At 44.8% G+C, this 27,872-nt stretch overlaps 1 protein-coding gene across 1 annotated transcript in view; it reads right to left on the bottom strand.

The window, feature by feature from the left end:
- Window positions 1-26,368, bottom strand: part of KCNJ4 (potassium inwardly rectifying channel subfamily J member 4) — a 32,182-nt gene extending 5,814 nt beyond the window's left edge. Inside the window, exon 1 of the mRNA XM_066594584.1 lies at window positions 26,256-26,368. Within this exon, the coding sequence (XP_066450681.1) occupies window positions 26,256-26,281 (26 nt within the window). The 5' untranslated portion in view covers window positions 26,282-26,368. The remainder of the gene's footprint in view (window positions 1-26,255) is intronic.
- Between the last annotated feature and the right edge of the window lie 1,504 nt (window positions 26,369-27,872).

Genomic DNA, 27,872 nt, shown 5'->3' with positions numbered 1-27,872 from the left:
ACTGAAAGAAAATAAGCAAAAATTGCAGCATGTGCTCTTCGGGGTCAACTTCTTGGATGACAGCCACTAATTTAAGTGCATAAGGCCAGCTTCACACTGGCAATCAAATCATGTGAAATTTGTGCGTTGTGAGACGCACAAATCTCACACAGATATGAAACCCATTCTTTTGAGATATGGGCTATGGTGCCCCCTTTTTATCGCATTGCACGAACCTGCAATTTTCGTGTGATGCGATGCATTTTTAACATTAGTAACTCCTATTGACTTTCGCCTGAAAAAATCGTGCAAGAAAAACGTGCGGGACAGCACTGTTTTTGCAGGAAAAAGCAGCGCTGATGCTCAAAAATAGCAGGAACAAAGATGTGATCGCCAGTGTGAAGGAGCCCTAAAACAGAATATTTATCATTTATTTATGTTTTTCTTATTTGTCTGTAAAAAATGTTTATTGGATAATTCATCCAAAAAAAAAATAAAAAAATTCAGGTTGTGCCCCTGGCAGGGCTACACAGCGATCTTTGGCCATGCAACACCTGTCAAACCAAAATGAACACTCTAAGGCCTCATGTCCACGGGGACAGATCCACAGCGGATCACCCGCACGCATGTTCCGTGCCCCATAGGGATGCATTGGACACCCGCGGTTAATTAAATACCTGCAGATGTCATTTTCTCCTGAGGCGCAGATTGTGTGTGTGGGAAAACACCCATTTTAGTGTGGGTCTCCCGCAGGGACGGCTCCCGCAGGCTTCTATTGAAGCCTATGGACACCGTCCGGATCCGCAGCACACCCGCAGCTGAATTCCTGCTTTCCGCCTCAGGAGCGCAGGAGAGCAGGAGTTAAAAAAAAAGGGTGCACGGAAGGTCCGGCTGCGACGGAGGGAAGATCCGCAACGTCCAGACAGGTAAGTAATTCTTCTTTTTAGACCTTATGTCCGCGGGAAAGGAAGGACCCGCTGCGGGATTCTGCATGAAGAATACATTACCCAGAAACATTGGATTGCTGTTATGTACTGCGTATGATACACGCAGATATCACTCGTGTAAAACGCAATTCAAAAACGCTCATGTGAGCCTTTGCCTAAGCATTTTTGTATTCAATCACAAAATGAAGAAAGTATATTAACCTGCAATGTCAGATCCTAACGGGACAGTGGAGTGGGAATACAAATTTATGATGATCTTTGATACATTTAACACAGGGTATTTTTATCCGATTTTCATCCAGATTATCCACGCATATACTCGACCTGCCCATTGAGGACGTCCGAGGTAGAATGGCAGAGGTGTGTTTCTACAAAGGCTTTAAAACACAGTTGGACCGCTTCCCCAGATTGTCAGACCCAAGAGTGGAACCTAAATGCAGGCTGTTCCCCATTCCACACCAACTGGGACGAGTTGTATTTTTTAATGGTGCTATTTAATGTACCATATAATGTACTGAAAAACTTTTCATAGGCTTGAGAAAGGTGCATGCCGCACCGAAACGCGTTGCCTTCCTGTAAACTTGATTTTATATAAATAAAACTGGACAAATCAACTCGCTTTCCGCAATTACCATCTGCGACTGAGAGGATTTAGAGGAGTCAGCACACAAAGGAGGGGGCTTCTTGTATTATACACCCCCCTCCTTCCGAGTAAGTGCCATTCTACTTTATATCTCTTCCGTCCCTCACAGGACTGATTTTTTCTGCATTCTGCTCGACCTAACTGCTTTTTCCACTAGCGCATATCCTTTTTACTTAAAACCTACTGTTCATGAGCCTGTATGACAGTTTGGTCAGAAAAATGAAGCCTAGTAACCCGCTGAAGACCATTTTGTAGGACTCAGTGTCCCTCCTGTTCGACCTCACACTTCTCCACATGTAATGGCCCATGTCCTGGTATCTGCTGCATGCTCTTGAGACTGTGTTGGGAGACACGGCAAACCTTCTTGAAATGGCACATATGGATGTGTCATCCGAGAGGAGCAGAACTACCTGTACAACCCGACTGGACTGCAGGTACTGCCTCAGGCTACCAGAGAAGAATCAGGGTACTTCACACAGGTGGGTTTCTTGCGTTACAAAGCTAACAAAACTCGCACTGAACTAGACCTCATTGTTTTCAATGGGTCTATTTACACATGTAATTTGTACATGCGATTTTTAATTTTTCTTATTGAAAATACATGCAGTTTTCACACCTGTTAAAAACGCATGTGAAATCACATGTTTAGTGATGCCACATAATTTTCTTGCAAATCGCAACACACTCACAGTGAACATCGCAATTTTACAAGTGCAATATTGGTCCTAGTTTCTCGGATGTTTATTGCGCTCGCCCGTGTGAATATACCCGCAGTCAGGAAGGTTAGGGAGAGAGGAATAGTCTGTGGTCACCACCAACTGTTGCCTCTCCAGTGCTCCTGTTGTCACTTTTACTTGCAGCAAAGCAGGTGAAATTACTTCACAGCTAATTTTGTTTTGCAGAACTCACATAATTGTACAGCTTTCTCTATTATACATTATACTGCATATATAGATACATTGGAGGGAATTTATCAGCAGAGGAATTTTTTGCATTTTTTGGAAGGCTTTCCCCCCTCTCTAAAATGCGCCAAATTTATAATATTGTTGCATGATGTTAATACATTTGTTGCAACTTTAAGGCTGAATTCACACAGGGCGGATTTGCTGCAGAATTTCCCTGCGGGATTTCGCTGTAGCAAATCCGCCTGTGGACGCTATTCCCAGGATTAGCCAGCCATGTGGACGAGATCTGTCAAAAATCTCACCCACACGGGGTGGATAATCCATCGCGGCAAAGCCAGCATTAGCCGGCGCTGTGGAGCGGATTCCCAGACGCAGCATGTCAATTCTTTTTCTTTTTTTCATTGGGGCCTCGCTCCTCTCTATGGGAGAGCCGGACGCAATGAAGAAGCATGCGACCCAGCCGTTCCAAAACCCACGGCTAAATGCTGCGGGTTTTGAAGCTGTGCTTATCCCGTGGAAATCTCAAATTTTTTCGCTGAGGCAAAACTTCTGGCTGAGGCAAGATTTCTGCGGTGGAGCAGTCCCGTGGGAACCCAGCATAATTATGTCTAGAGATGTTCCTACATTTTTCTTTATACTAGCGATTGTCTTGAGTAAGAAAACTCAAAAATTGTTACATTGATAAATCTGTCTAAAAACTGCACTCTGGGGAGGCGTGGCTTGCCAATGGCGGGATAAGCCATGCAGAGGACGAGCTCCCGGACCGGCCACCTAAAACCAGGGAAATAATCAAGATAAAGGCATCAGACGAGCACTCACCAGGCAAGATGCGGAGAAGGATCCGAGCGGTATTAACTGCTTCTTCAGCCCGGCGGCCACAGCGGCAGTAGATGGAGCAGCGACACACGTGAAGGAGGATCGGCGGGAAGCCGCGCTCAGGTCCGCGCTCACATCTCCAGCGGCAGCCGCTCAGTACACCCGGCACAGCAGGACAGGGGCAGCCGCAGTTGAGAGGGAGATGTTGAAGGAGGGAGAAGAGGAGGGGAGCGGAGCAGCCCCGGACGCAGTCGGAGAGCTGCGCCGGTCAGATGGAGGACGGAGGAGCAGGCACCCCTTCACTGCCGAGACCCTAGATGCACCAGCAGTCAGAGGCCAGGAGGCTAAAAGGTGTGTGACAAACGAAGGGGGGGAGGTGACAGGGGAACTCAGAGCCACACAGAGGTCCTGGGCAGGAGAGTCAGAAAACCTCTGGAAAAGAGTGGGGACCCACAAGATGGCAGCCATAGAGTCCCCCCACACACAGGGAGCCACAGGGTCAGACAGACCTATCTCTCCCACAAGCACTCAAATGCTAATGCCAGCAGCTCATAGTGCAGACAACAGCAACACTAGCACCCAAAGGCAGCAACAAATGTCTCCATATGCATCAAGCATGAGCCCCCACAGCAGCCGCGCTGACAGCCCGGGCAAGGGTCACAACACCCCCCCAGAAGACAAGAGGAGACTGGGCCTCACGCTCCCCATCCCCCAGCACGCAATCAAACGACAGTGACTGGGACTGGAAGGCTCACCTCAGAGCCCTTCCCACTAAAGCTGAAATCAACTCTTCGTTTGCTCAGCTTGAACAAGCTCACAAACAAGCAGTATCAAAGATCCAAAAAGACATACAACAAATCGGGCATAGAGTGCTAGCTATAGAAGAGTCCCAAGAACAAACGAATGCTACGCTCGAATCCCACAGACAAGTCATCATGTCACACTCCACCCAGATCACCAGTATTCTTGTGCACATTGACGACTTAGAAAACAGGCACAGAAAAAAACAACATCAGGGTACGGGGTCTCCCAGAAGTGATTACCAACGACCAACTAGAGCAATGGGCCCAGGATTTCTTTGGCTCTATCATACAAAGACCGCGTGACAAACCCATAGAGATCGATCGTATCCACAGATCTCTTGGCCCCAAAAATCTCGACCCAAAACCACCTCGGGACATCATCTGCCGCATCCACTTTTATAAAGACAAAGAGGACATCCTGAAAAAGGCGAGAGAAGCGGGGACCCTTTCTCACCAAGACAAGTCCATTCTTCTACTGCCAGACCTAGCAAAGAGAACTCTCCAACTAAGGAAGGCGCTGAGACCGGTCCTGGAGGCCCTAAAAGGGAGGGACATCCCATACAGATGGGGATACCCATTTCAACTGACGGCTTGGAAGAATGGCAAATCCGCCACGTTCCGCTCCGTAGGGGACCTCCCTAACTTTCTAGGAACTTTCGAACTCCCGATGGTCTCCATCCCAGAATGGCCAGCCCCGTAGTTTCTGCCAGCCCGACCACAGACGGAGACCTGGCATCCTGCCGGCCCTTCACGCAAGTGAAATGACCGCAAGCCCAGAACACCACCAAGACATTGGGATTTTTTTTCTTTATTCATATGAAAAACAGATGTAAAATAGATGTAAATCATGTGTAAAACACATGAAATTTACATTATAATTGTGTGGGAAACATTCAGTTGTCATTGACCAAAATTGCACTCATGCATGTGAATATAGTCTAAGCAGATCAGATCAGCTGATTACATATTGCTATGGATGGCACTTTGACAGTTCCGGCCGTCCATAGTAGCATGTAATCAGCTGATCGATGGAGGTCCTGACCGGTATCTCCTTGCTAATCTGCCAATGATGATCTATCCTGAGGACAACCCCAGCAATAGAATTGCGTAGACAGCACCAGATGTGCCTTGTCTGCTCACCACAGGAATGCACCAGACCAGGTCTATCCACACCAGTAAAAGACTCCAGAAAAAAAAAACTTTCTGATGTCAGCAAGTTCTTGTGGTTACTTTATTGTAACACTTTACAAAATATAGTGACTTTTCAGTTGCTCTGAACATTTCTCATATTGGTGACTAAAGCATCATTCATGACTAGAGCAACTCATTAGCCAATCACAATGTGATGATGATTATTCTTTCAGTCGCATCCGACATTCGGTCACTCTATGGATCAATGTTCAACATGCATTCCTGTCTTTCACCGCTTCTTTCAGTTCCGCGATTGACATGTTCATGGTGGCCTTGATTGTATCTAGCCTTGATTGTATCACAATGTATACAAAAATAACAGCATCAACCTTAAAAACATCAACCCTAAATGCTGAGCTGTACACGTATGCACCCTCGAATGAGGCTATAGAGATGTAAGAATACATTCATGTGACTCTCTTTTGCTGTAACAGCAAGGGATGCACTCTGAGATTGGAAGCATATCGCTGATGACTTTCAAATCTATATCATGGTGAACCGCGGTATACAACAACACCACATTAAATATAATTATACCGCATCATGTAATTTATGTTAAAAAATTAGATGTGTCTCTGATGTAGAAGGTTTGGTAAATTGACAATGTATATTGTCTAAAAATACTGCAATCTGATTAAATATCAAAATTTAAGCAATGCCTTAAAAGGGTGTTTCCATATCAACTTTCATGGCTGAGATGGGAAAACCCTACACTCTGTCCCGACCACCTGTTGCAAAGAGCTGAGCTGTCAGAAATCAAACCAGAAATCAGTTCCCTTGCATGACTCTCAGCCATGTTTCTTGATCCCATATTACCTAGTTCCTGCCTCCTGGTCTTGATCTCGCCTGTTTTAATTGCACTTCCCATAAAAGCCTGGTTTTGCCACTCCCTCAGTGCATGATTATTCTGCTCCACAGCACTGTTTGATCAAGCTCCATTTGCCTGTGCCTTTGCCATTTCTGCAAGACCTCCTGATACTAACTTCTGCCTCCCCTACTGACTATGCTACTCGCCTTATCCTTCTGTACTGCAAACCAAGACCTCACGTTACTGACTTCTGGCTTCCCTTCTAACTATGCTACTTGCCTCATCCATCTGTCCTGCAACCAAGACCCCCTGATACTGACCTCTGGCTCCCTCCCCCCCCCCCCCCCTGACTACAGTACCCGCCTCATCCTTCTGTACTGCAAACCGAGACCTCTGGTTGCTGACTCCTGGCTCTTCCTTGGCTATTCTCCAAACCTGCGGCTATCACACCTGAGGCTCCAACTCAGTGCCTGAAATTGCTACATGAGTACTTGAATGGGAGCTACAGAAACAGAGCTTGGCTCTGTCCATAGGCTCCGGCCAGGTGGCCACAAACCATAGCAGTGGTTTCTTTTTTCAGGTATGAAAAGCCAAAATGGAAACACCCCTTTAAAGTTGATGTTGTTATGTTTGTATGAATGGTGATTGGCTAATGAATCACTCATGCATAAAGACATAGGTGAGATTTATGAAACTGTCTAAAAGAAAAACGGTCTTTGTTGCCGCTAGCAACTAATCACAGCACAGCTTTTATTTTGTATTCTGCTGTGACGAAATAAAAGCTGCATTGCGACTGGTTGTTGTGAGCGATAAAGACCATTTTTCTTTTAGACAATTTCACAAAATCTGCCCCATTGTGAATGAATCTGGAACAATCATTTTATGCAGTTTTACTAAAAAAAAAAAGAACTAAAACAATATGAAAGAACGATATGAAATAATAAGTTGCGCAACAACTATTCAGACTCATTGGGGCGGATTTACTGATCCTCGCTGACAGGGTGCAATTACGCGGGCAATGTTCCCGCATTAATTCTGTGTGTTGCAAGATGCAAAGAAATCACATGTGGAAAGGACCTATTATTTTTAATGGGTGCATTTAATTGCACAATTTTTCTCTCGCAGAGCTAAGGGTGCATTCACACGAACGTATATCGGCTCGGTTTTCACGCCGAGCCGATATACGTTGTCTCTCTCTGCAGGGGGGGGGAGGATGGAAGAGTCAGGAGCATGAACTGAGCTCCCGCCCCCTCTCTGTCTCCTCTCCGCCCCTCTGCACTATTTGCAATGGGGAGAGGCGGGGTGGGGCGGGGCTAATTACTGTAGCACAAATTTGGCACTTTGTTGGAAACTATTGTTTAACTTTTGTTTATCTATTGGTCGGCTTAGTTGGTATCAACATTTTGGCGCAAGTTTCACAAACTACACATTAAAGCCATGCCCATTTTCCAAGTTTATATTCTCCGTTAGAACTCAGTCAAGCGGGTGTTTTTATGTGTGAATGTATGTGCGCAAAAAAGCACGCCTAAAAAAATTTGCGTGACCGAAGCAGGCGTCACGCTGAAAAAAATGCACTTGGACGCATTATGTGCTGCCCACTATCCCCTACTGCGGATGTGACAGCTGCAGCCGGGGATTCGTTGGATGTGAAACCCTTGGATGCTGTCACATCCAGGGGTTTCACCTTTGGTCAATGGGGCCGGCAGCATCAGGGGTGGCCACATTGACATACAGAGAACATCGCGATCCTCTGCAACAGCTGTGACAGCTGTGGCAGAGGATTTCTTCATCTCCGCGGGGAGTCCCCTTGTCACTGGACACTGTGACAGCATTGTCACAGTGTCCAGTGACAAGGGGACTCCCTGCGGAGATGAAGAAATCCTCTGCCACAGGTGTCACAGCTGTTCCACAGGAGCGTGATGTTCTCTCATTGAATTCAATGGAGCCGGCGCTACAGCCGCTTCTATTGAAAGCAATGAGCTGCCGGCAAGCCCTGCTTTAAATAGAAGCCCTTCCCTGAAAATCATCCCTAAAATGTGTAAAAAAAAATAATATATATACTCATCTCTCCGCAGCTGCCGGGGTTGAGGCGCATCCAGTGGGGGGCTTCTCCCTGCATTGCTCTGAAGTGCTGTCAGTCAATAGCCGAGTGCTGCCTCTGATTGGTCACAGTGCTCAGCCAATCAGATACAGCTCTTTCAGCAGCAGGGATTTTAAATCCCTGCCTGCTGAAAGCACTGCAGAGCAGTGCAGGGAGAAGACCGTGCTGGACACGCCTGAGCCCCGGAAACTGCAAAGAGGTGAGTATATTTTTTTTTCATTTTTCACACATTTTAGGCATGATTTTTCAGGGACGGGCTTAAATTTAAAGCTCCTCACCGAAAATTACTGCAGGGCTTGCGGGCAGCCCATTGCTTTCAATGGAGCCGGCTGTAGCGCCAGCTCCATTGAATTCAATGGGAGAACATCGCGCTCCTTTGCCACAGCTGTCACAGCTTTGCCAGAGGATTCACTATGTGCTCAATGGGGTGGGCGTTGTTGCCGCCGGCCCCATTGAGCACAAGCTGAAGCCCTTGGATGTGACAGCATCCAGGGGTTTCACATCCAAAAAAGACGGATGCCGCAGTTACCTGCGTTTTAAAATCCGCTGCCCTATATTTACTGCTGTGCATTTTTGTGCGCAGGTAAATATCGGGCATATGACCACTGCCATTGAAAAGCATTGGTTCTTAATACATACGGATCGCAAACGCAGGTAACATACGCACATAAAAACGCCAGTGTGACTGAGCCCTAAATAGGTCTATACAAGATTATGTGCCAGAAATGCACAGAATTTTAGTGTATTTTGCAACAAAGTCTAAATGCAATTACATTAGTAAAACTGTTTGTGATCAATGGTGGTAAATGTTAAGAAAATATCCAGGCTAAAGATTTTTATGAAATGTGAATGAGATAAGCTAAAGCTGCAGGAACACCCACAGATCTGTCATTGGAAAACCTCATTAAGATTAATATTCAAGAATTGGAAGTCTTGGTGTCCATTCTGTTTTGGCAGAAATTGTTTATGGGTCATTTACATTTTACTGTATCATAGTTCTTATCACTTTCTACTTCTAGTCTCTTGGGGTTTTGCTGTTTTTCTATGAGGAACTTAACATCAATATGGCATATTGTGATTCCTCCCACTGTGACAGGACACAATTGGAGGACACTAACGACTTTTCCGAGATCTACATATTATGTAACACAGGATCCTATTTTTTGCTCTCAGAGGCTTTATCAAGAACCATCTGTGACTGTTCTACACTCAGCACAACTCAGTTGCTACGGCAACCTACGGCCCTGGTGGCGTCTAATAGGAGCTCAGGGCTGTAATTTCAACATCAGTTGCAGGCAGGAACACGGCGGGGGACCCAAATGCACCTTCTTCTATCATATCCCTCAGCTTCCTGGCCCACGCAACCCTGACTCACCCCTATCTACAGACAATGTGAGAAAAAGAGTGATGTCACCTTATGACATCATGATGCGAAAAGGGTATGTGGGTAAGGATTGTGATTAGTAGCTCTTGTCCTTTACTTATGCTACAAGATTTACAATGTATTTCTCTCTATTTTTATTAATTAAAAAAAATATTTATCAAAGATGCATACTTTATGTATATTTATACCAGGTTAATACAAATGATCTTCCTGATTTGAAACTCATGTTTTATGACACTTGGATATATAAAATTGTTATCAATGGAAACAAACTCAAAAAGTTTTGTTGCAGAACATCAAAAATGTTTTCCACATCAGAGCCTTTATCACTCAAACACAAGTAGCCTGTAGTCAACAGTCTGCCATACACATTGTAGCGTATGACGATTGACTGATGCAATGGCTTCTGGGATGCTGCAGATCATACATAGTAGGTGGTAAGGGTGGCATGTAAACTCTATCTTTAACATTACCCAGAGAAAGAAAATCACAAAGTGTAAGGGTGTATGGTCCGGGGAACATGGAGGCTAAGCTTCTTATTATCACCACCTGCATTGCCAATCTATCTGTTTGGTTGTCACCTATTGAGTTCACTTCTGACTTTATTGTGAAAACGGTGGGTGAGGGGCCATTCTGTTAGGAGATGAAACCTGGGATTTCCTGTTCCAGTTGTGGCAGAAGCCATATCTGTAGCGTCCAGGAACGAAATCCCCAGCATTGTTTCCTCATGAAAAAAAAGGGTACCGTACACTTTCTTACAGGTTATAGCGCAAAAACAAATCCACCCTGGCGGAGTCGAACATTTGTTCAATGTAGACAGGTGGGCTTTCCTCCACTAGATTCTGACATTCCTTTTGTTATCTGTGCCCAAAAGGTGGACAGTGGCTTCATCACTAAACACTGAAGACTCCATGAAACCATTGCTTTCCATTAGTTCGCATCCTCTCGCAGGAACAACGTCTCAATACTTTGTCCCCAATTTCAGGGCCGATAACAATTGCAATTGGTAGGAATAACATCGTAAATGTTTGCACAGAATCTTCCACACAGTCGGCAGCGAGACGTCCAATTCTCTGCTTGCTCTCTTGGGGATTTTTGAGGACTTCATGTGAGATTTACAAGCATGGGTGTAACTATAGGGGGTGCAGAGGATATGGTCGCACCTGGGCCCAGGAGCCCTGGGAGGCCCATAAAGTCTCTCTTCACCATATTGCAAACCAATACTATCACTGAAGCTTTATAGTTGAGGGCCCAGTTCCAGATTTGCACTGAGGCCCAGCAGCTTCAAGTTATGCCGCTGCTTGCAAGGATGTGCTCCACTGTTTCCATGCTTACTGGTGGACAGCCAAATGATTTTCGCTCACCAATGCAACCTTTTCTTTAAAATTGGAGTAGCACTTATGAATTTTGCACTCGCTGGGGGAATCTTCACCAAACCTTTTTCAAAAATGACAGTGCACACTAATAACAGACTGGTAGACATGTAAATCTAGGATACAAAATGTTCTCCTGTTTTCATTGTCAGACATTTTGTCTCATATTGCTTTAGTGGTGACTACACCAGAATAATACTTTTTGGTCCTCGTTTAGCAAAACTGTATAATGGTAGGACCGTCCTTGTTGCCCATAGCAACCAATCAAGGCACAGTTTTCATTTTACCTTAGCGGCTTGGGAAACGAAAGCTGTACTGTGGTTGGTTACTATTAGACAACTTTGCTGTATGAAAATTGTTGAGTTTCTGTTTCCATTGATATTAAATTTCTATAACTGAGTGTCATTAAGCGTGATTTATAAGTGTTCAAATCAGGAAGATCTATCTATCTATCTATACACACACAACCCCAATTCTCCAATTCTGATAAGGTTGGGTTGCTGTGTAAAATGTAAGTAAATGTAAAAGAATACAATGATTTGTAGATCTCGTCTAAGTATAATTTATGCACAATAAAACATAGAACATATCAGAACGTGAAAGGGAGATATTTTTCAATTTCACTTAAAAAGTGTTACTTATTTAGAAATTGATGACAGCAAAAAGTTGGACAAGGCCATGTCTACCATTGTGTGGCATCCCATCTACTTCCCATAGTCTGTAAATATCTGGGAAGTGAGGAGACCAAATGCTGGAGTTTTAGGAGAGAAATGTTGTCCCATTCTTGTCTGATGTAGGATTCTAGCTGTTCCATAGTCCTGGGTCGTCTTTGTTGTATTTTTCATTTCATAATGCGTAAAATGTTTTCTATTGGTGAAGGTTCAGCCTCTAAACTCTTCTTCTGTGAAGCCATGCTGTTGTGATGGATGCAGTATGTGGTTGAGCATTGTCTTACTAAAATAGGCAAGACCTTCCCAGAAAGAGATGTCTGGATAGGAACATATGGGTTACCTCTAGATCTATGGGTTACGAGGAGCACACTTCCACAGATTAAGGATGATTGAATTGGCTGGTGTGTGGATTGCTCCAGCCAGACAATCACCACCAGTCTCTGCAGATAAATTTCAGCCCCTTTAGCTAGAGGATTATAGAATCATAGAATGGTGTAGTTGGAAGGGACCTCCAGGGTCATCGGGTCCAACTCCCTGCTCATTGCAGGATTGACTAAATCATTCCAGACAAATATTTGTCCAGCCTTTGCTTGAACACCTCCATTGAAGGAGATCTCACCACCTCCTGTGGCAACCTGTTCCACTCATTGATCATCCTGACTGTCAGAAAGTTTTTGTCTAATATCTAATCTGTCTTCTTCCTTTTCAGTTTCATCCCATTGCTTCTAGTAATTCCTTGTGCAAATGAGAATAGGGCTGATTCCTCTGTGGGGAATAATTACCTCATGTGATCTAGACTCTATGGTTCTCTTAATACATCCCAGAATTGTTTGCCTTTTTGGCTGCTGCCTCCCATTGTTGACTCATGTTCAGTCTATGATCTATTAGTATATCTAAGTCTTTTTCACAATTGCTGCGGCTTAGCCCAATTTCTCCCATTCTGTATGTACTTTTTTCATTTTTCTTGCCCAGATGTAGGACTTTGCATTTCTCCTTGTTAAATACCATTCTGTTAGTCGCTGCCCACTATGCAAGCTTTTCTAGATCTTTTTGAATACTCTCCCTCTTTTCCCTAGTGTTAGCTTTCCCTCCTAGCTTTGTGTCGTCTGCAAATTTGATCAGTTTCCCACTAATGCCCTCCTCCAGATCATTTAGGAAAATGTTGAACAACACTGGGCCTAGGACAGAGCCTTGTGGTACCCCACTTAATACATTCTTCCACTTGAATGTGCAGCCATTTATGACCACTCTTTGAGTATGATCACTCAGCCAGTTCTGAATCTACCTAACAGTTGCCTTATCAATCCCGTATTTTTTTAATAGATATGATATGAGATACTTTGTTGTATTCTTTTCTAAAGTAAAGATATACTATATCCACCACATGTCCCTGATCAACCCAGTCGGTGATTTTGTCATAGAAGGAAATTAGATTTGTCTGGCATGACTTGTTTGTTACCAACCCATGCTGGCTCTGGTTAATTACTCCATTTTTATCCAAGTACTTGCATACATGCTTTTTAATAATTTGTTCAAAGATCTTTTCTGGTATAGAAGTCAGGCTCACAGGCCTGTAGTTTCCTGGATCCACCTTCTTCCCTTTTTTGAAGATAGGATCAACATTTGCCATTTTCCAATCTTCTGGGACTTCTCCTGTTCTCCAGTTGTTTGGATGCATGTCTGTTTTATGCTTGTTTGATGTTGGTGTTCCCTATCTCCTCTCCAGTAAGGTGGTGGTCGTGTAGGTCATTGTTCCTACAGTCTACACAGGCACAACAATATGTTTTTCTATACTGCTCAGCATTGATAGTGCCTTTCAAGATGTGTAAGTTGCCCATGCCATAGCCATTACTGCACCATCATACCATCAGAGATGCAGGCTTTTGAACTGTGACTTGATTACAAGCTGGATGGTCCCTCTCCTCTTGAGTCCACAGGACACAACCCCCGTGGTTTCCAAAAAGAATTTCACATTTTGATTCTTCTGATCACAGAACAGTTTTGCATTTTGCCTCAGTCCATTTTAAATTAGCTTTGACCCAGAGAAGATGTCAAGGTTTCTGAATTGTACTGTTATATGTCTTCTTCTTTGTATGATACAGCATTAATTTGCATTTGTAGATTGCATGGTGAACTGTGTTCACAGACATTGATTAATGGAAGTATTTGTGATCCAATGCAGTGAGTTGCATTCCAGAAGCAAGTCTTTTTTTAATGCAGTGATGCCTGAAGAAGACCCGTAGATCTCGAGCATCCAATATTAACCGTTGGCCTTGTCCCTTGTGCACGTGAATTTCTCCAGATTCCCTGAATCTTTTGATGATTTTCTATATCGTAGGTGGTGGGATATTTACAGTCTTTGGAATTTTATGTTGATGAATATTTTTCTAAAATTGTTCCACAATTTTCAGACACAGTTGTCACGTACGTGCGGCACACAAGCACCATGCTCAGCACGTACGCTGGGTGATGTTGCCTCTCAAACTTACTCTTTTTATACATGGTCATGTGATTGTAGAAACTTGCTCAGCCTTTTCTTAACCCTGTCCAAACCTTTTTGAGATATGTTGCTGCCAGCGATTTTCATATGAGTTCATTTTGGTGACTGAAGTGGAAAAATGGCTCACTTTCCATTTCTGATATGTGTTCTCTTTGTGTTTTTTCTACTCTTTCTTTTCCTCTTCTGGAGAAGAAAGAACATGTGTGTTGGCTCAGTTGTAAGCACTGCTGTCTTGCAGTGCTGGAGTTCTAGGCCCAAATCTGACCAAGTGCAACATCTATGTGGAGCTTTTCAAAGTCCATGCAGATGTTGTCCTTGATGAGATTTATACCTAGGACCCCAAAACTGCAAGGCAACAGTGCTAACCACTGAACCATATTCATTGAAGAAGTAATGAAAAGTCCACAACATTCTAAAATTCCATGCAAATATAATAATACATAAATCAGTACAAAGCATTTTGTGTGATGACTTATTAATGTCAGTACATGACAGCCAGGTGTTATTGAACGTTTCAGTACTTGCAACTTTTATCAACAATGATGGCTTAAACATTGTATTGCAGTGCCTAGACCACATGTGTCAAACACAAGGCCCGCGGGCCAAATCCGCTCACCACTGCAGCGATTACTAGCTGGGGTGCCGCAGCTCCCCGCTGGTAATCGCACTGTTACCTCTGATCCCGGCGCACACTGACGTCAGTGTGCAGCCGGGATCCTCTTCCTCTAAGTCCCCTGCTCTTCAGTTCCGCAGAAGAGGACTCAGGGAGGAAGAGTGCCAGGCGCACACACTGACATCAGTGTGCACCTGGGGATCAGAGCGAGCGGAGGGGGAGCGGCGCTGACAGAAGGGAGGAGGAAAGTATATGGCTTGGGGCGGGGGGAGGACTATTATTACTGAGAGAGGGATTAATCTTGCTGCGGGGGGTTAATAGTGGCTGCTTAGGGTGGGAGTTAATGGTGCCTAATTTGGGGGGGGGTTAATGGTGGCTGCTTTGGGGGGGGGGTTAATGGTGGCTGCTTTGGGGGGGGGGTTAATGGTGGCTGCTTTGGGGGGGTTAATGGTGGGTGCTTTGGGGGAGGGGGTTAATGGTGGGTGCTTTAGGGGAGGGGGTTAATGGTGGGTGCTTTAGGGGAGGGGGTTAATGGTGGCTGCTTTGGGGGAGGGGGTTAATGGTGGCTGCTTGGGGGAGGGGGTTAATGGTGGCTGCTTGGGGGGGTTAATGGTGGCTGCTTTGGGGGGGGGTTAATGGTGGCTGCTGGGGGGAGGGGGTTAATATTGCTGCCGCTGCTCTGGGGGGTTAATATTGCTGCTGCTGGGGGGCAGGGGGGTTATATTGCTGCCGCTGCTGCTGGCCGGGGGTTTAATATTGCTGCTTCTGCTGAGGGGGGGTTAATATTGCTGCTGCTGGGGGGGGGGTTAATATTACTGTGAGGGTCACTGTTACTACTGGGGCCACTGGGGGTACCCTGTTACTACTGGGTCAACTGTGGGGGTCGTTATTACTACTGAGGCCACTGCTGGGGTCGCTATTCTTAATTGACCCACTGTGGGGGTTGCTATTGCTAACGGGCCCGCTGTGGGGGTTGCTATTGCTAACGGGCCCGCTGTGGGGGTTGCTATTGCTAACGGGCCTACTGTGGGGGTCGCTATTGCTAACGGGCCCACTGTGGGGGTCGCTATTGCTAACGGGCCCACTGTGGGGGTCGCTATTGCTAACGGGCCCACTGTGGGGGTCGCTATTGCTAACGGGCCCACTGTGGGGGTCGCTATTGCTAACGGGCCCACTGTGGGGGTCGCTATTGCTAACGGGCCCACTGTGGGGGTCGCTATTGCTAACGGGCCCACTGTGGGGGTCGCTATTGCTAACGGGCCCACTGTGGGGGTCGCTATTGCTAACGGGCCCACTGTGGGGGTCGCTATTGCTAACGGGCCCACTGTGGGGGTCGCTATTGCTAACGGGCCCACTGTGGGGGTCGCTATTGCTAACGGGCCCACTGTGGGGGTCGCTATTGCTAACGGGCCCACTGTGGGGGTCGCTATTGCTAACGGGCCCACTGTGGGGGTCGCTATTGCTAACGGGCCCACTGTGGGGGTCGCTATTGCTAACGGGCCCACTGTGGGGGTCGCTATTGCTAACGGGCCCACTGTGGGGGTCGCTATTGCAACGCTAACGGGCTCAGCCAATAGCAGCTACTGCTTAGCTATTGGCTGAGCGCTCAGCCAATCACACATAGCTCTTAGCTATTCATTCATGAATAGCTAAGATATAGCTATTCATGAATGAATAGCTAAGGGCTATGTGTGATTGGCTGAGCGCTCAGCCAATAGCTAAGCAGTAGCTGCTATTGGCTGAGCCCTCAGCCAATCTGCACAGCCCTTTCAGGAGGCGGGGATTTTTCTATGTCGATCCCATTGAAAGCAATGGAATAGAATGCCGGGGACTTCTGCCACAGCTGTGACAGCTGTGACAGCTGCGGCAGAGGATTCCTTCATACCCGCGGTCCCCGCGGGGATGAAAGTAACTCCTCCCACAGCTGTCACAGCTGTAATAGCTGTGGCAGAAGTCCCCGGCATTCTCCATCTCTTTTCAGTGGGGCTAGCGCTGCTGCCGCTGGCCCCATTGAAAAGACTGGCGATATGTCGGCGTGATGCCGATTTTTTTTTTTTCTCGCAGTGCGATTCGAGACTTTAACTTTAGAATCGCATCGCAGTGGAGAAAATATCGCCAGTGGGTGGGAGCCCTCAGCTCCAGCTTCGCAGCAAAGGAAGATAGATGATATGGAGAACCGGGTGCGTCGCTGTAACCTCAGATTTATAAGACTGCCGGAGGGAGCAGAGGGCAAAAATCCTTGCGAGTTCTTGGAATCGTTTCTCAAGCAGACGTATGACTCAGATTCTCTGTCACCTCTACTCTGTGTTGAAAGGGCACACCGCATTCCATCTAGAGCCCCACCGCCTGGAGGCCCCCATGCACCTTCATAACCAAGTTACTCAACTACAGGGACAGAGATAAAATCCTGGAACTCAATTGCGTGAAGGAGCCGCTGAGAGTGGAGGGGCAAACAGTTCGCATTTTCACGCATTTTTCTCTGGAGGGGCAGCAAAGGCAACAAAAATGTATGGAGGCAAATACATTACTACGCTCCAAGCAGCTTGCTTACGCAATGTTATATCCTGCTAACCTGACGGTGATCAAGAACAATCGCTCTTACTTCTTTGAAAGTCCAGGGGAGGTTCTGACTTGGCTCGAGCAATATTAAATCCTGTTTTTGGGGCATTAATGGTCCTTGAAATGGCCGACCCATTAATCTACATATGACGTAACTACTGAAGCAGGTTTACCATCCTCTTCCCTGCCATCCCCCCTCCTCTTCATCCCTCCCTCCTCCCAGCCCCCTTCCCCCCCCCCTCCTCCCTGGTTTCTGGGGTCAGCTGTTGGCAAGGACAGTTTTGCTATGTGATGTGGGCTGATGTTAATACCGTTCTCTTTTCTGATTTTCCTGGTGGCTGAGCAGTGTTGCTGTCTGTGGTCTTCCCTTGGTGGACCCCCCCCCCCTCCCTTTGAGGCCAAGAGCCCTGGGGGTGTCACCCCGGGGAATCAAACTATTGTGCAACAGGGCATGTATATGATATAATGGGACAGCCCACGCTTACATGATGTTGTCCCTGCTCTTCCTCAGGGGGGTTCTATGACTATCGTTATGCTCTCTGTTTTAAGTTTTTTAGTGAGTTCTCTGGGGGCAGGCCTTATGCCCCTTACAAAAGCTGTGAATTATGGGATCTAAACCTGTCCGGAGTTTGGGTGAATGGGTAGGGCGGAAAAGGGTTTTTGTTGGGATTTATATGTATGAGCTGTCTGTTTTTTTTCTGCTTTATTTTGTTCTCTTTCTGGCGCGAATCTTCTCTAGGTGTTATGCGGGTGCTCTTCATAGATGATGACCAACTCTACTGCAATGGCTAGCATGTATCTTAAACTAGTCTCTTGGAATGTTAGAGGCTTGAACTCAAAATTTAAAAGAGCCTAGTTTTCAATTTTCTCAAGACGTACTCCCCCTACATAATACTATTTCAGGAAACGTACCTGCTGGGCTCAAGGGTACCTGCACTTAGACGGGCCACTACAGGTTCTGCGTACCAGCCTACCTACTACAATTATGCTAGAGGAGTCAGTATCCTAGTGATTAAGTCAGCCCAGTTTGCTTTCCGACAGATCCATATTGACACCGGGGGACGTTTTTTGATCCTTCAAGGCACCTTTCAAGGGCAGCTTCCCACGATAGATAATGTTTATTTGCCACCCCCTGCTGATATCAAAGACCTGCACAAAGTGATGGCATGGGTGGTTTTGCTTGAGCCTGCCCTAATAATATTTGCAGGGGAATTCAAATTGATTTTGGATGCAGTACAGGACCGTTTTACTCCAGCTGCCTCGGGATCACCCCGGCTACCTGTATGGGCTAAATCCTACTTGCTGCAGGAAATATGGCGCTTGCAAGACCCGCATGACACCGCCTACTTGTGTCTCTCTTTAACATATAACACCTTTTCCCGCATTGATTTATGCTTTGGCTCCCCGGAATGTCTCCCCATGGTGCGTGATGTATCCTATCTGCCCAGAGGAATATCAGATTATTCCCCACTCCAATTGGTCCTTGACCTCGGAGTGGAAGGTAGTCACCCTTTGTGGAAACTTAGTTCCCTATGGCTAGCGCAGGGAAAGGTGCAGGAATATGCTGAGCAAGAGATGGGAATGTACTAGGGGGTTAACAAGGGGACGGCCTCAGAGTTAATTGTATGGGATGCTTTTAAGGCTTTCGCTAGAGGGTCCTTCAAGTCGGCCATTGCTGAGTACAGAAGGTCCCTGTGGGCCGCCCTTGAAGTGTCGTCTTGTTACTGCAGAGACCAGGCATATAGCGAATCCCTCCCCGGAAGCATACCTAGACCTTAACAACTTACGACGGGAATATAAACTACTATTAACTGAATACACCAAAAACAAACTTCTTTACTCCCAACATCAAGTTTTTGACCAGGGGATAAGAATGGACACCTGCTGGCCTACTTGGCCAGAGAGGACCAGTTGTTGCCACCAATTGCGACGGTGCGAGATGCCTAGGACGTCTGGATAGATGATCCACAACTAGTCAACCAAATATTTGCCCATTTTTATAGAAATCTATACACCTCTAAATTTAGCTGCTGTGATGAACAACTCACAAGCTATCTTGATAACATTCTTTTTCCTGCGCTGAGCCAGTCCAGTATGGCGTATCTGGATGGTCTCCTAAGCATAGAGGAAATAACGGATGCAATCAAGTCGCTCCCCAATAGGAAATCCCCGGGCGTGGATGGGCTTCCTAGGGAATAGTATAAAAAATTCAGATTTCATAGCCCCTTCAGCTCCTAACGTTATATAACTCTATCCTGCGAGATGGAGTCTTGCCAGATACCATGCGCAAGGCCCTAATTATCACAATCCCTAAAGCTAGTAAAGATCCTGCAAACTGTGGCTCCTACCGGCCCATTTCACTCCTCAACAACGACGTTAAGATTCTTGCAAAAATATTGGTGACGTGCATGAACACCGTCCTCTGAGAGATTATAAGTGCTGACCAGTCTGGTTTCATGCCTGGCAAAAGTACAGACATGAATCTAAGGTGACTTTTTGACCATCTGACATATGAACACTCTAACTGTGGGAAGCGCACCCTGGTGTTTATAGATCAGGCAAAAGCCTTCGACTCACTGGAGTGGAGATACTTGTGGGTAGTGATGCGGCAGTTTGGATTTGGGCCAATGTTTATTAAATTGGTACGGATCCTGTACGACTCTCCAGTGGCCAATGTTAGAACCAATGTCCATGTTTCTGCACAGTTTCCCTTGGGTAGAGGCACGCGACAGGGTTGCCCTCTCTCCCTGGCCTCGCTATAGAGCCCCTTGCAATTTGGGTCTCGACGTCGATGATTATAAGGGGGTTTAGACTGCACAATTATGAAGAGTGCATAGCGCTGTATGCGGATGACTCTCTTCTCTTTCTCCAGGACCCGGAGTCGTCTCTTGACTCTGCACTCAGCATTTTTGATGCATTTGGCCTACACTCTGGCATTCAGGTCAATTGGTACAAAACCCGCCTTGTCGCAGTGGACTCGCCCCACTGAGCTGGACAGCTTAGACAACTTATCTGGGTATAAGGGTGTTGGCAGATGTCTCTGCCTTTGGTGACCTTAATTTAACCCCTCTCCCGGACTGGGTGTAGGGAATGGTGGCACGCTAGGCCTCTCTCCCGCTTACCCTAGTAGGCAGAATTCATTTGATTGGAATGAAACTGTTGCCGAAGATTCTTTATGTCTTGCATAACTCCCCTATCCTTTTGTCCACACTCTGTGGGATTGTACTACGCATCCTGTGGAGAGGTCCCCCCCAAGATTAAACTAAAGACCCTGTGCCTCCCGGTGAGCTGGGCAGGTCTAGCTTTACCCCACTTCTACTACTATTATCTGGCCAGTCAATTGGTGTATGCTGGGTAATGGCTGTCCTCATCAGATTACAACCCGGTGGTGGTCCTGGAGCGTAGGGTGGCAGGTCCGGTCAGAGTCTGAGAGCTTTGCTGATGCGTAGCCCTTTCTGTTCTATTGTCCCTCTACCAACTCCCATGCTGGTAACACTCAAGGTGTGGCACAGGGCCTTGCAGCTGGTGCTTGTAGAGAAAGTTACGTGGTCCCCGCATACTCCCTTGTGGAACAATCCACACTTGCCATACCTGCGATGCTTCACCGAGTCTGCATTCTGGAGACTTCATGGGATGAGTATCCTGTCTGATATAGTCAGGGAGGGCACCTTCTGCACTTTCCTAAAACTACAGATAAGCCATAACTTGCCTGAACATTCGTACTTTAGATACTACCAGCTAAGACATGTGATCAGGGCTCAGTTTCAGGGCCTGTCCATATCACTGTCCCTGTCTCAGTTGGAGGGCCTGGCACAGATGTGTAACCTTGTGAAACCGCTGTCGAGTTTCTACGCCCAGCTTATACAGCATCTGGCCCTGATGAAGGAGAGGGTCACCCATAAGTGGGTCAATGATATTCCAGATCTGTTGTCGGGGGAGGATGGGGACATACTAGCGGGTTCTGGCCCCCCTCTGATTAGCGCTAGGGACAGACTTATTCAGGTCAAGTTCTTGCATCGGATATATTACACTCCCTCCAGACTGCACGTTATGGGTTTGCTTCCCCAGTGTCCTGCGAGATTATTGGAGGGACATTCTCATATTCATGGAGTCTCACCTGGAGGCCCTGAGGATCCTGCACCCTGGGGTGTGCCTCTTAGGGCTTGTTGGAAACCTCCCTGTGGCTGGGGCAACCCATACCGTATATAAGTTGCTGCTTTTTATGCTAAAAAAGTGATATTGCTGAACTAGAGACACCCAGAGAGGCCGACCAGGAGGGCATGGATCCAGGTGGTAAATTCTATGGTTCCTATGTATAAGCTGACGTATATGGCCAGGGAATGCCCAGAGAAGTTTGATAGAATCTGGGGTGCGTGGGTGAGCTGCCCTGCAATGGTGGGAGAGGGATCTGCCTGAGTGTCGTGAGGGAATGGAGTGAAGAGTACGCGCTTGACCTAAACTCTGTTTTCTATCCTTCTTTTTTGTTAAAAGGCATGCTGTGTTGTTTGGGGGGTGGGGGTTGCTGTAGTTCTTATTTTTGGTGTTATTTTCTGACTGAAGGTTTGGGAGCCATTTTCTGTGGTTCTTCTCATTATTAATAATTAATTGATTAAGTTAAAATAAAAATATATAGCCAAATGTTATGATTTATAAGGAATGTACGCAAGTATGCAAATAATTACGCTCTTTCTGTTTTCATGTACTGTGTGACTTCATTATGATGTGCCCACTGTTCCTGTTTATTTGTCCATTTATTCTGGCTAAATAAAGTTGCTTTTAATTAAAAAAAAGTATTCTTCTTTGGCAGAGACATTGTTTAACATTATTCTAACATGAAAAAATTGGGGCACATTTACAATGGGTGTTACACCAGAATTCTTTCAGTTGATCATTATTTAAGTTCAAATCAATTTCAATAAATTTACTGTTGATTTGCGCCCCCCAAAAAACAGATGTTAAGCCGCTAGACATGAAAGGGGCAGGGACATGTTGAAATGTCTCAAATTGTTTGAGCGATCTCACTTTCAGTAGATGGGTGGTGTAAAAAGTCTAGGGACATAAAATGTCACAAATTTATGAACATCTATGGTCATCTACGTCTACAAGAAAGCAGGTTTCATCACCAACACAGAAGCGGGTTCTTTACTATAAGAGTAGTGAGACTGTGAAACTCTGCCTGAGGACATGGTCATGGCAAAATCCATAGAGTACGTTAAGAGGGGACTAGATGTCTTTCAAGAGCACTATGATATTACAGGATATGGACATTAGGTGACCAGCGGGGTTGTTGATCCGGGTCTTACAGTCAGGTAGGAACTATCAAACGTTGATCCAGGGACTATTCTGACTGCCATTATAGAGCTGAGAAGCAATTCTTTTCCGCCAAATGGGGTAATTGGCTTCTGCCTCGTTTTTTTTTTTTTGCCTTCCTCTGGATCAATATGGGGGTGGTTGAAACAGGCGGATCTAGATGGAAATTGTCTTCATTTAGCCTAACATGTTATGTTACTATGTAATAATATGATACTTTTTTTTTTCATTTTGTGCTGGAGAGGGGAAGAAAAGCATACCAGAAGAGTACATCTTTAAATATGTCTATAGATGTTCCTACATTTTTTAAATCCCTCACCTATTGAAGTGAGAGTGCTCAAAAATTTTAAGACATTTTGAAATGTTGACACCCGCCTGCAACAGACAGGATTGGAGAGAGCACAGGAAAGTATCCCAAATAGTACCCTACAATGAGATCGCAGAGTTATGTCCAGGTGCAGAGGCGTAACTTGAAACATCTGGGCCTCCATGCAAAATCTGTAACACGGCCCCCAAATATAATGCTTTACTCATAGTACTGTCCTCCCTATATGGAGAAAAGTGGCCTTATGGGCCCCTTAAGGCTCCTGGGCACAAGTGCAACCACATTCCCTGCATCCCCCACAGCTATGCCCCTGTCCAGGTGTCATGGTAGCCAGGGATCTTCTGAAGGCCCCACGGGGCTGCCATGGTTGAATGCCTGTTAAGACATGCCTGTGGCATATCTTAATATGTTGCTGATACAAATACAGTATAATCAAATACTATGGTATTGCATTATACTGTGCAAGTTATCAAACTATGGCAATTTCAAATCCCCTAAAATAAAATCATTATTAATCCCACATGGTGAACACTGACAAAATTGCGCCTTTTCTTTTCTCCTAACCCAGAAAAAATTGAATGAAGAGCAATCAACAAGTTGTTTGTACTAATAAAAACTATAGGTCACTTTGCAAAAAATCCCATTGATGAAAAAAAGAAAGAAATTATAGGGGTAAAAGATGTGAAAAAAATTTATAAGGTTTTTTTGTTTTTTTTAATAGTGCAACATAACAAACTATATAAATTTCGTATTGTCATAATTGTACTGACCCATAGAATAAAGATATTTACCTGCACAGTAAAAACAACCTTCCGCTCCAACTTGAAGGTCAACAGACTAAATATGTTATTATCAGAACGGGTCAAGAGTTTGGTTTAATGCATGTGTTTCTCCCCCCCCCCCCCCCCCTCCTCCCCGACCTCTTCCCACCCCGCTGACACTCCCCCCAAGGGGGATCACTATTATTGTTTTTGTTTTTTCTTCTGTCCTCCCCCCCCCCAGCCCCATCCCCCTTCTCCCCCCCCCCCCAGTTATATAAAAATGTTATGCAAAATATGAATCAGGATGACTTATACACTTATGATGCTAAGGTATCAAAAACAACTGTAATGATAAGATTTGTCCTGGTTTATCTAATAAAAACTAATTTAAAAAAAACAAAAAACAACCTTCCGCCCTCGAAAATGACACAAATGTGTTTTTTTTCCAAGTCTTTTTAAAATCTTCTAATACATTATACGGTGCATAACATGGTACCACTGAAAAATACTCATCCAACAAAGTGGAAAGTGGAGATATCAGAACAGCAGAATGTGATCTGGGCACAGTAGGATCAATGATCCTCGGTCACAAAAGTGTTAATATCTGTTATTTTTGGTGCAAATCAATTGTCAACGTATCTAAACTGGTTTGCTTTAAACAGAAGGTGCATTGCCAGAATTGGGGCACAACACTAATAGTAAGTGTGCCCCACTGTACCCTTAGCTAGTAAGTGGTGTTAGTACATTTGTACAATGCTTCCATGTATAGAAATGCTACAATAGGTGTAAGAGTAGAGCAGTCGGATAACCAAAGGTCGTCAGGAAGAATTAATTCACAGCCCAGATGTGGAAGTTTTCTTCCTGCCTTAGTGTCCCAATACTAAATACATCACTTGACAGGGCGCTTGTCACGACACACAGTTAGGGCTGACGCATCCCAATAAATGTACAATACAAAACATAATGACAATAAAATGAAGGATGCAGACAGCTTATTGTTTCATCAGAAAATTACCAATTGTTTAAATCAAGTTTTAGTTACGTGCGATTTTTTAATTTGGGTTTGATTTTGATGATTTTTTAATATTTTCTATGATTGAAAAAAAAAATCCTAAGGGTCCTTTCACTCTGGACAATTGTTGGATGCTTAAGAACCTAACAGTTATCCCAGCGATCATCACTCCTGGGCTTTCACACAGTTGCAATGATCGCTCCATGAATGGAGGAGGAGCACAAGAGATCAGGCCACCCACCTGCACTCACCATGACCAGGCAGTCGCTCGTAGATGAACAACTGACTATTTGCACAGATCAATCGTTGTTTGATTATTATGTCTGCATAAACTGAACAAATTATTGTTTGCCGTTCACTTGCATTAAGCTTCGCACAATCAAGTGTTAAAGTGAACAATAATTGTTCTGTGTCAAATGGTCCTAAACCTCTGCGGTTTTCACACTGACCACTAAGTCTAATAATAGACCAATACTTCCTGTTCTATGGCAAGAACTTTCAGCAGTATTCCCATTATCATCACAGGCAGGATTACACAGTAGTCCTTTTTTCAAATTACTATTAGTATTTGTATGAATTGCCTCTTCTCACTATGATGTTAAACAATGTTCATCTTTAGCTTCAGGTATGTGCAATCAGACTTCAAGAGATAAATCTGGATCCCCTATTGAGGCCAATTTCACACAGGCGAGTGCGATATGAGACTGTGAATAACGGCCCGATATCGCGCTTGCTAACATGCGATTTCGCCACAAATGCGAGAAGTTTGTATCGAAAAACCGTCTCACATCACTTTAGAAAAGTAGCAATAGCCGCGGTGGAAGATTGCAGAGCTTCTCCCATTGAAAGCCTTGCAACGCACCTTGTGCACCTAGCAAGTGGTGCGACGCTGCCGCCAGCCTCATTGAAAACAATGGCAATGTGAGGGCACGCCTAAAGATAGGACATGCTGCGACTTGTATATGCTCATGTTTATGACCCATGCAAAAGAATGGGGTTGATATTCGTTCAAGATTTGTGTGTCTCACAACACACAAAATTCACACGATTTTCTCAGCTGTGTGAAAACAGCCTCAGGGAAAGGGATCTTTCACTTGTGTACCAAAAATGCACCTAAAGACGCAGATTAATTGGCTGCTCTATAACCCACAATGTATAGATGCAGACTTTGGTGATGAATTGTCCGCGTCTTCCAGAAATATTCCGCATGTGTGAAAGGTCCCCTAAGCTGCTTGTTGTGTTGGGAAATACCTAGAAGTCATGCATTTTAACAGCAGGAAAGTATGGTTTTAACTATATGGGTCATTAGATAAACAGGTTTTGAGAGCACCCATAGCCCACCCTTCTAGCCCACAGGGCCTCTGCCTAGGAAACATAATAACATTACCACCCCAGGAGCCAGAACACTTTCAGTTGCCTCATCTTAAGGCTAAGTAAAATTTGGCAACACAGTTTATTTGGCTGAGAATCACCAGTACAGGTTGTGTGATCAGAAGCAGACAGCACAGGTTGTTGGGAATGTGATTTTGTTTTTCATGGCTGTGATCATCTTACCTGCTGCGAACTGTATCCATCGTCATGTTCTTTTCTCCCAGGAGACAGATATCGAAATCTGTTTGCAAAGTAGAAATCTCCTTAGCTCAGGCCCTCTTGGGTGACCATCCAATGCCCATATAAATGCATCACTGCAGCTTAGAAACTTTGGCACATTCGTAATGAAATAATTATATCTACCATATCTGGGTGTTTGACGAAGTCAAATAAGATGTTGTTCTTGACGGTCTTCAATAAAAGACAACAGTATGGAGAAAAAAGTGGGAATTTGAAGTCTTTTTGTATTCAGTATTCCAGAATCCATATAATCGTGGTTTGATGAACTTTTGAAGAATTCTTTAGATATGAGAGATGACGTCTTATAACTGGCATCATATCCTCTGTAGCATTATAATAAGAAATACTCAGACAATCTTAGGTTCTCTTGGTGTAAGTAGTGGGACTTTCAAAGCAGCTTTTTTAACCACAGCAACGGTGTTCTTTGTGATTTTGTATAACAGTCTTGACATTGATGATCTCTGGTAATGTGAGAGGATGACACAGTCTCCGACCGCCCCCCCAGTTGACAAACCACGTTCTCACTGTTGAGCAAAGAAAAAAGAAAAATAGCAACAGATAAAAGAAATAGCAAGCCAAATCCTTCTGAAAACCATCTGCTGTAATGTGCACAGTGGAACGCAGGTTATTTTTATCTGTTTCTTCATTTTCTAGTTGCATAATAATTCTTGATAGACATTACTGCATATGGATATGGATTTTTAGAGGCTGAGAAAGAATTAGGAAGTTTAGTTTAATGTGAATATGACAATATGATTCTATGGCTTAGCATCAAGAGGACAAGAAAAACAGTTCTTAAAACATTGTTTCACAGAGCCAATCTTGGTTGCAGACAATTTTAAGAATCTCTCCTGGGATGATGATCTTAGTTTCTATGACCAGGAGTGAAGTATGGGTTGTCTTTAAATTCTAGCCTGGATAATTTGGGAATGTGTGGGTTATGTGCTGAGAAACATATAGGGAATGGACAAATCCGGTCTATAGAGCTTCATGTACAGTTATGCCCTTCTTCGGAAATTTAACTGATGTCTATGCATTTATATAATAACAGAATATTGCATTGTATAGGGGTCACCCACCAACCTATCTTGTCTAGGCAATGTCGAGTACAATTGGGTTAGGACACTCGTCTATGTTACAGGTGCATAAATGCACTCATAATACACTTGTTTCAAAGTGGCCTTTATACATTGAAGCTACCGACACCTTTTAAAATCAACCTCTATCTTCCCTGGCAAGCAGTCACGTTTAGGCATACATTTCAGGGAAAGCTAGCAGCATGTTTTTAAAAAAGCAGACATGCTTACAGCCAAAAGAAATAGCAAAGAACAAACACATGGGGGCCTTATACATTAAAGTACTCGACTATGAAGAGTCAGTGCTGTTCATAGCAACTAATTAGATCTCAGCTTTTATTTTCCTGGAGCAGGTTTCAAAGTTAAAGCTGTAATTGGAGTGGCTAGCCAATCCAAGCCAACAAGGCATCTTATTTCAACATTTATTTTATTAAACCCCTTTCCATATAGTCTTCTGGGGTATGTGGGTGTCATGGAGGAAGCT

The sequence above is a fragment of the Eleutherodactylus coqui genome, chromosome 3, assembly GCF_035609145.1.
Source record: "Eleutherodactylus coqui strain aEleCoq1 chromosome 3, aEleCoq1.hap1, whole genome shotgun sequence".
Lineage (NCBI taxonomy): Eukaryota > Metazoa > Chordata > Amphibia > Anura > Eleutherodactylidae > Eleutherodactylus > Eleutherodactylus coqui.
Note: the sequence above shows the minus strand (reverse complement) of the source record. Positions and strands in the feature narration are given on the sequence as shown.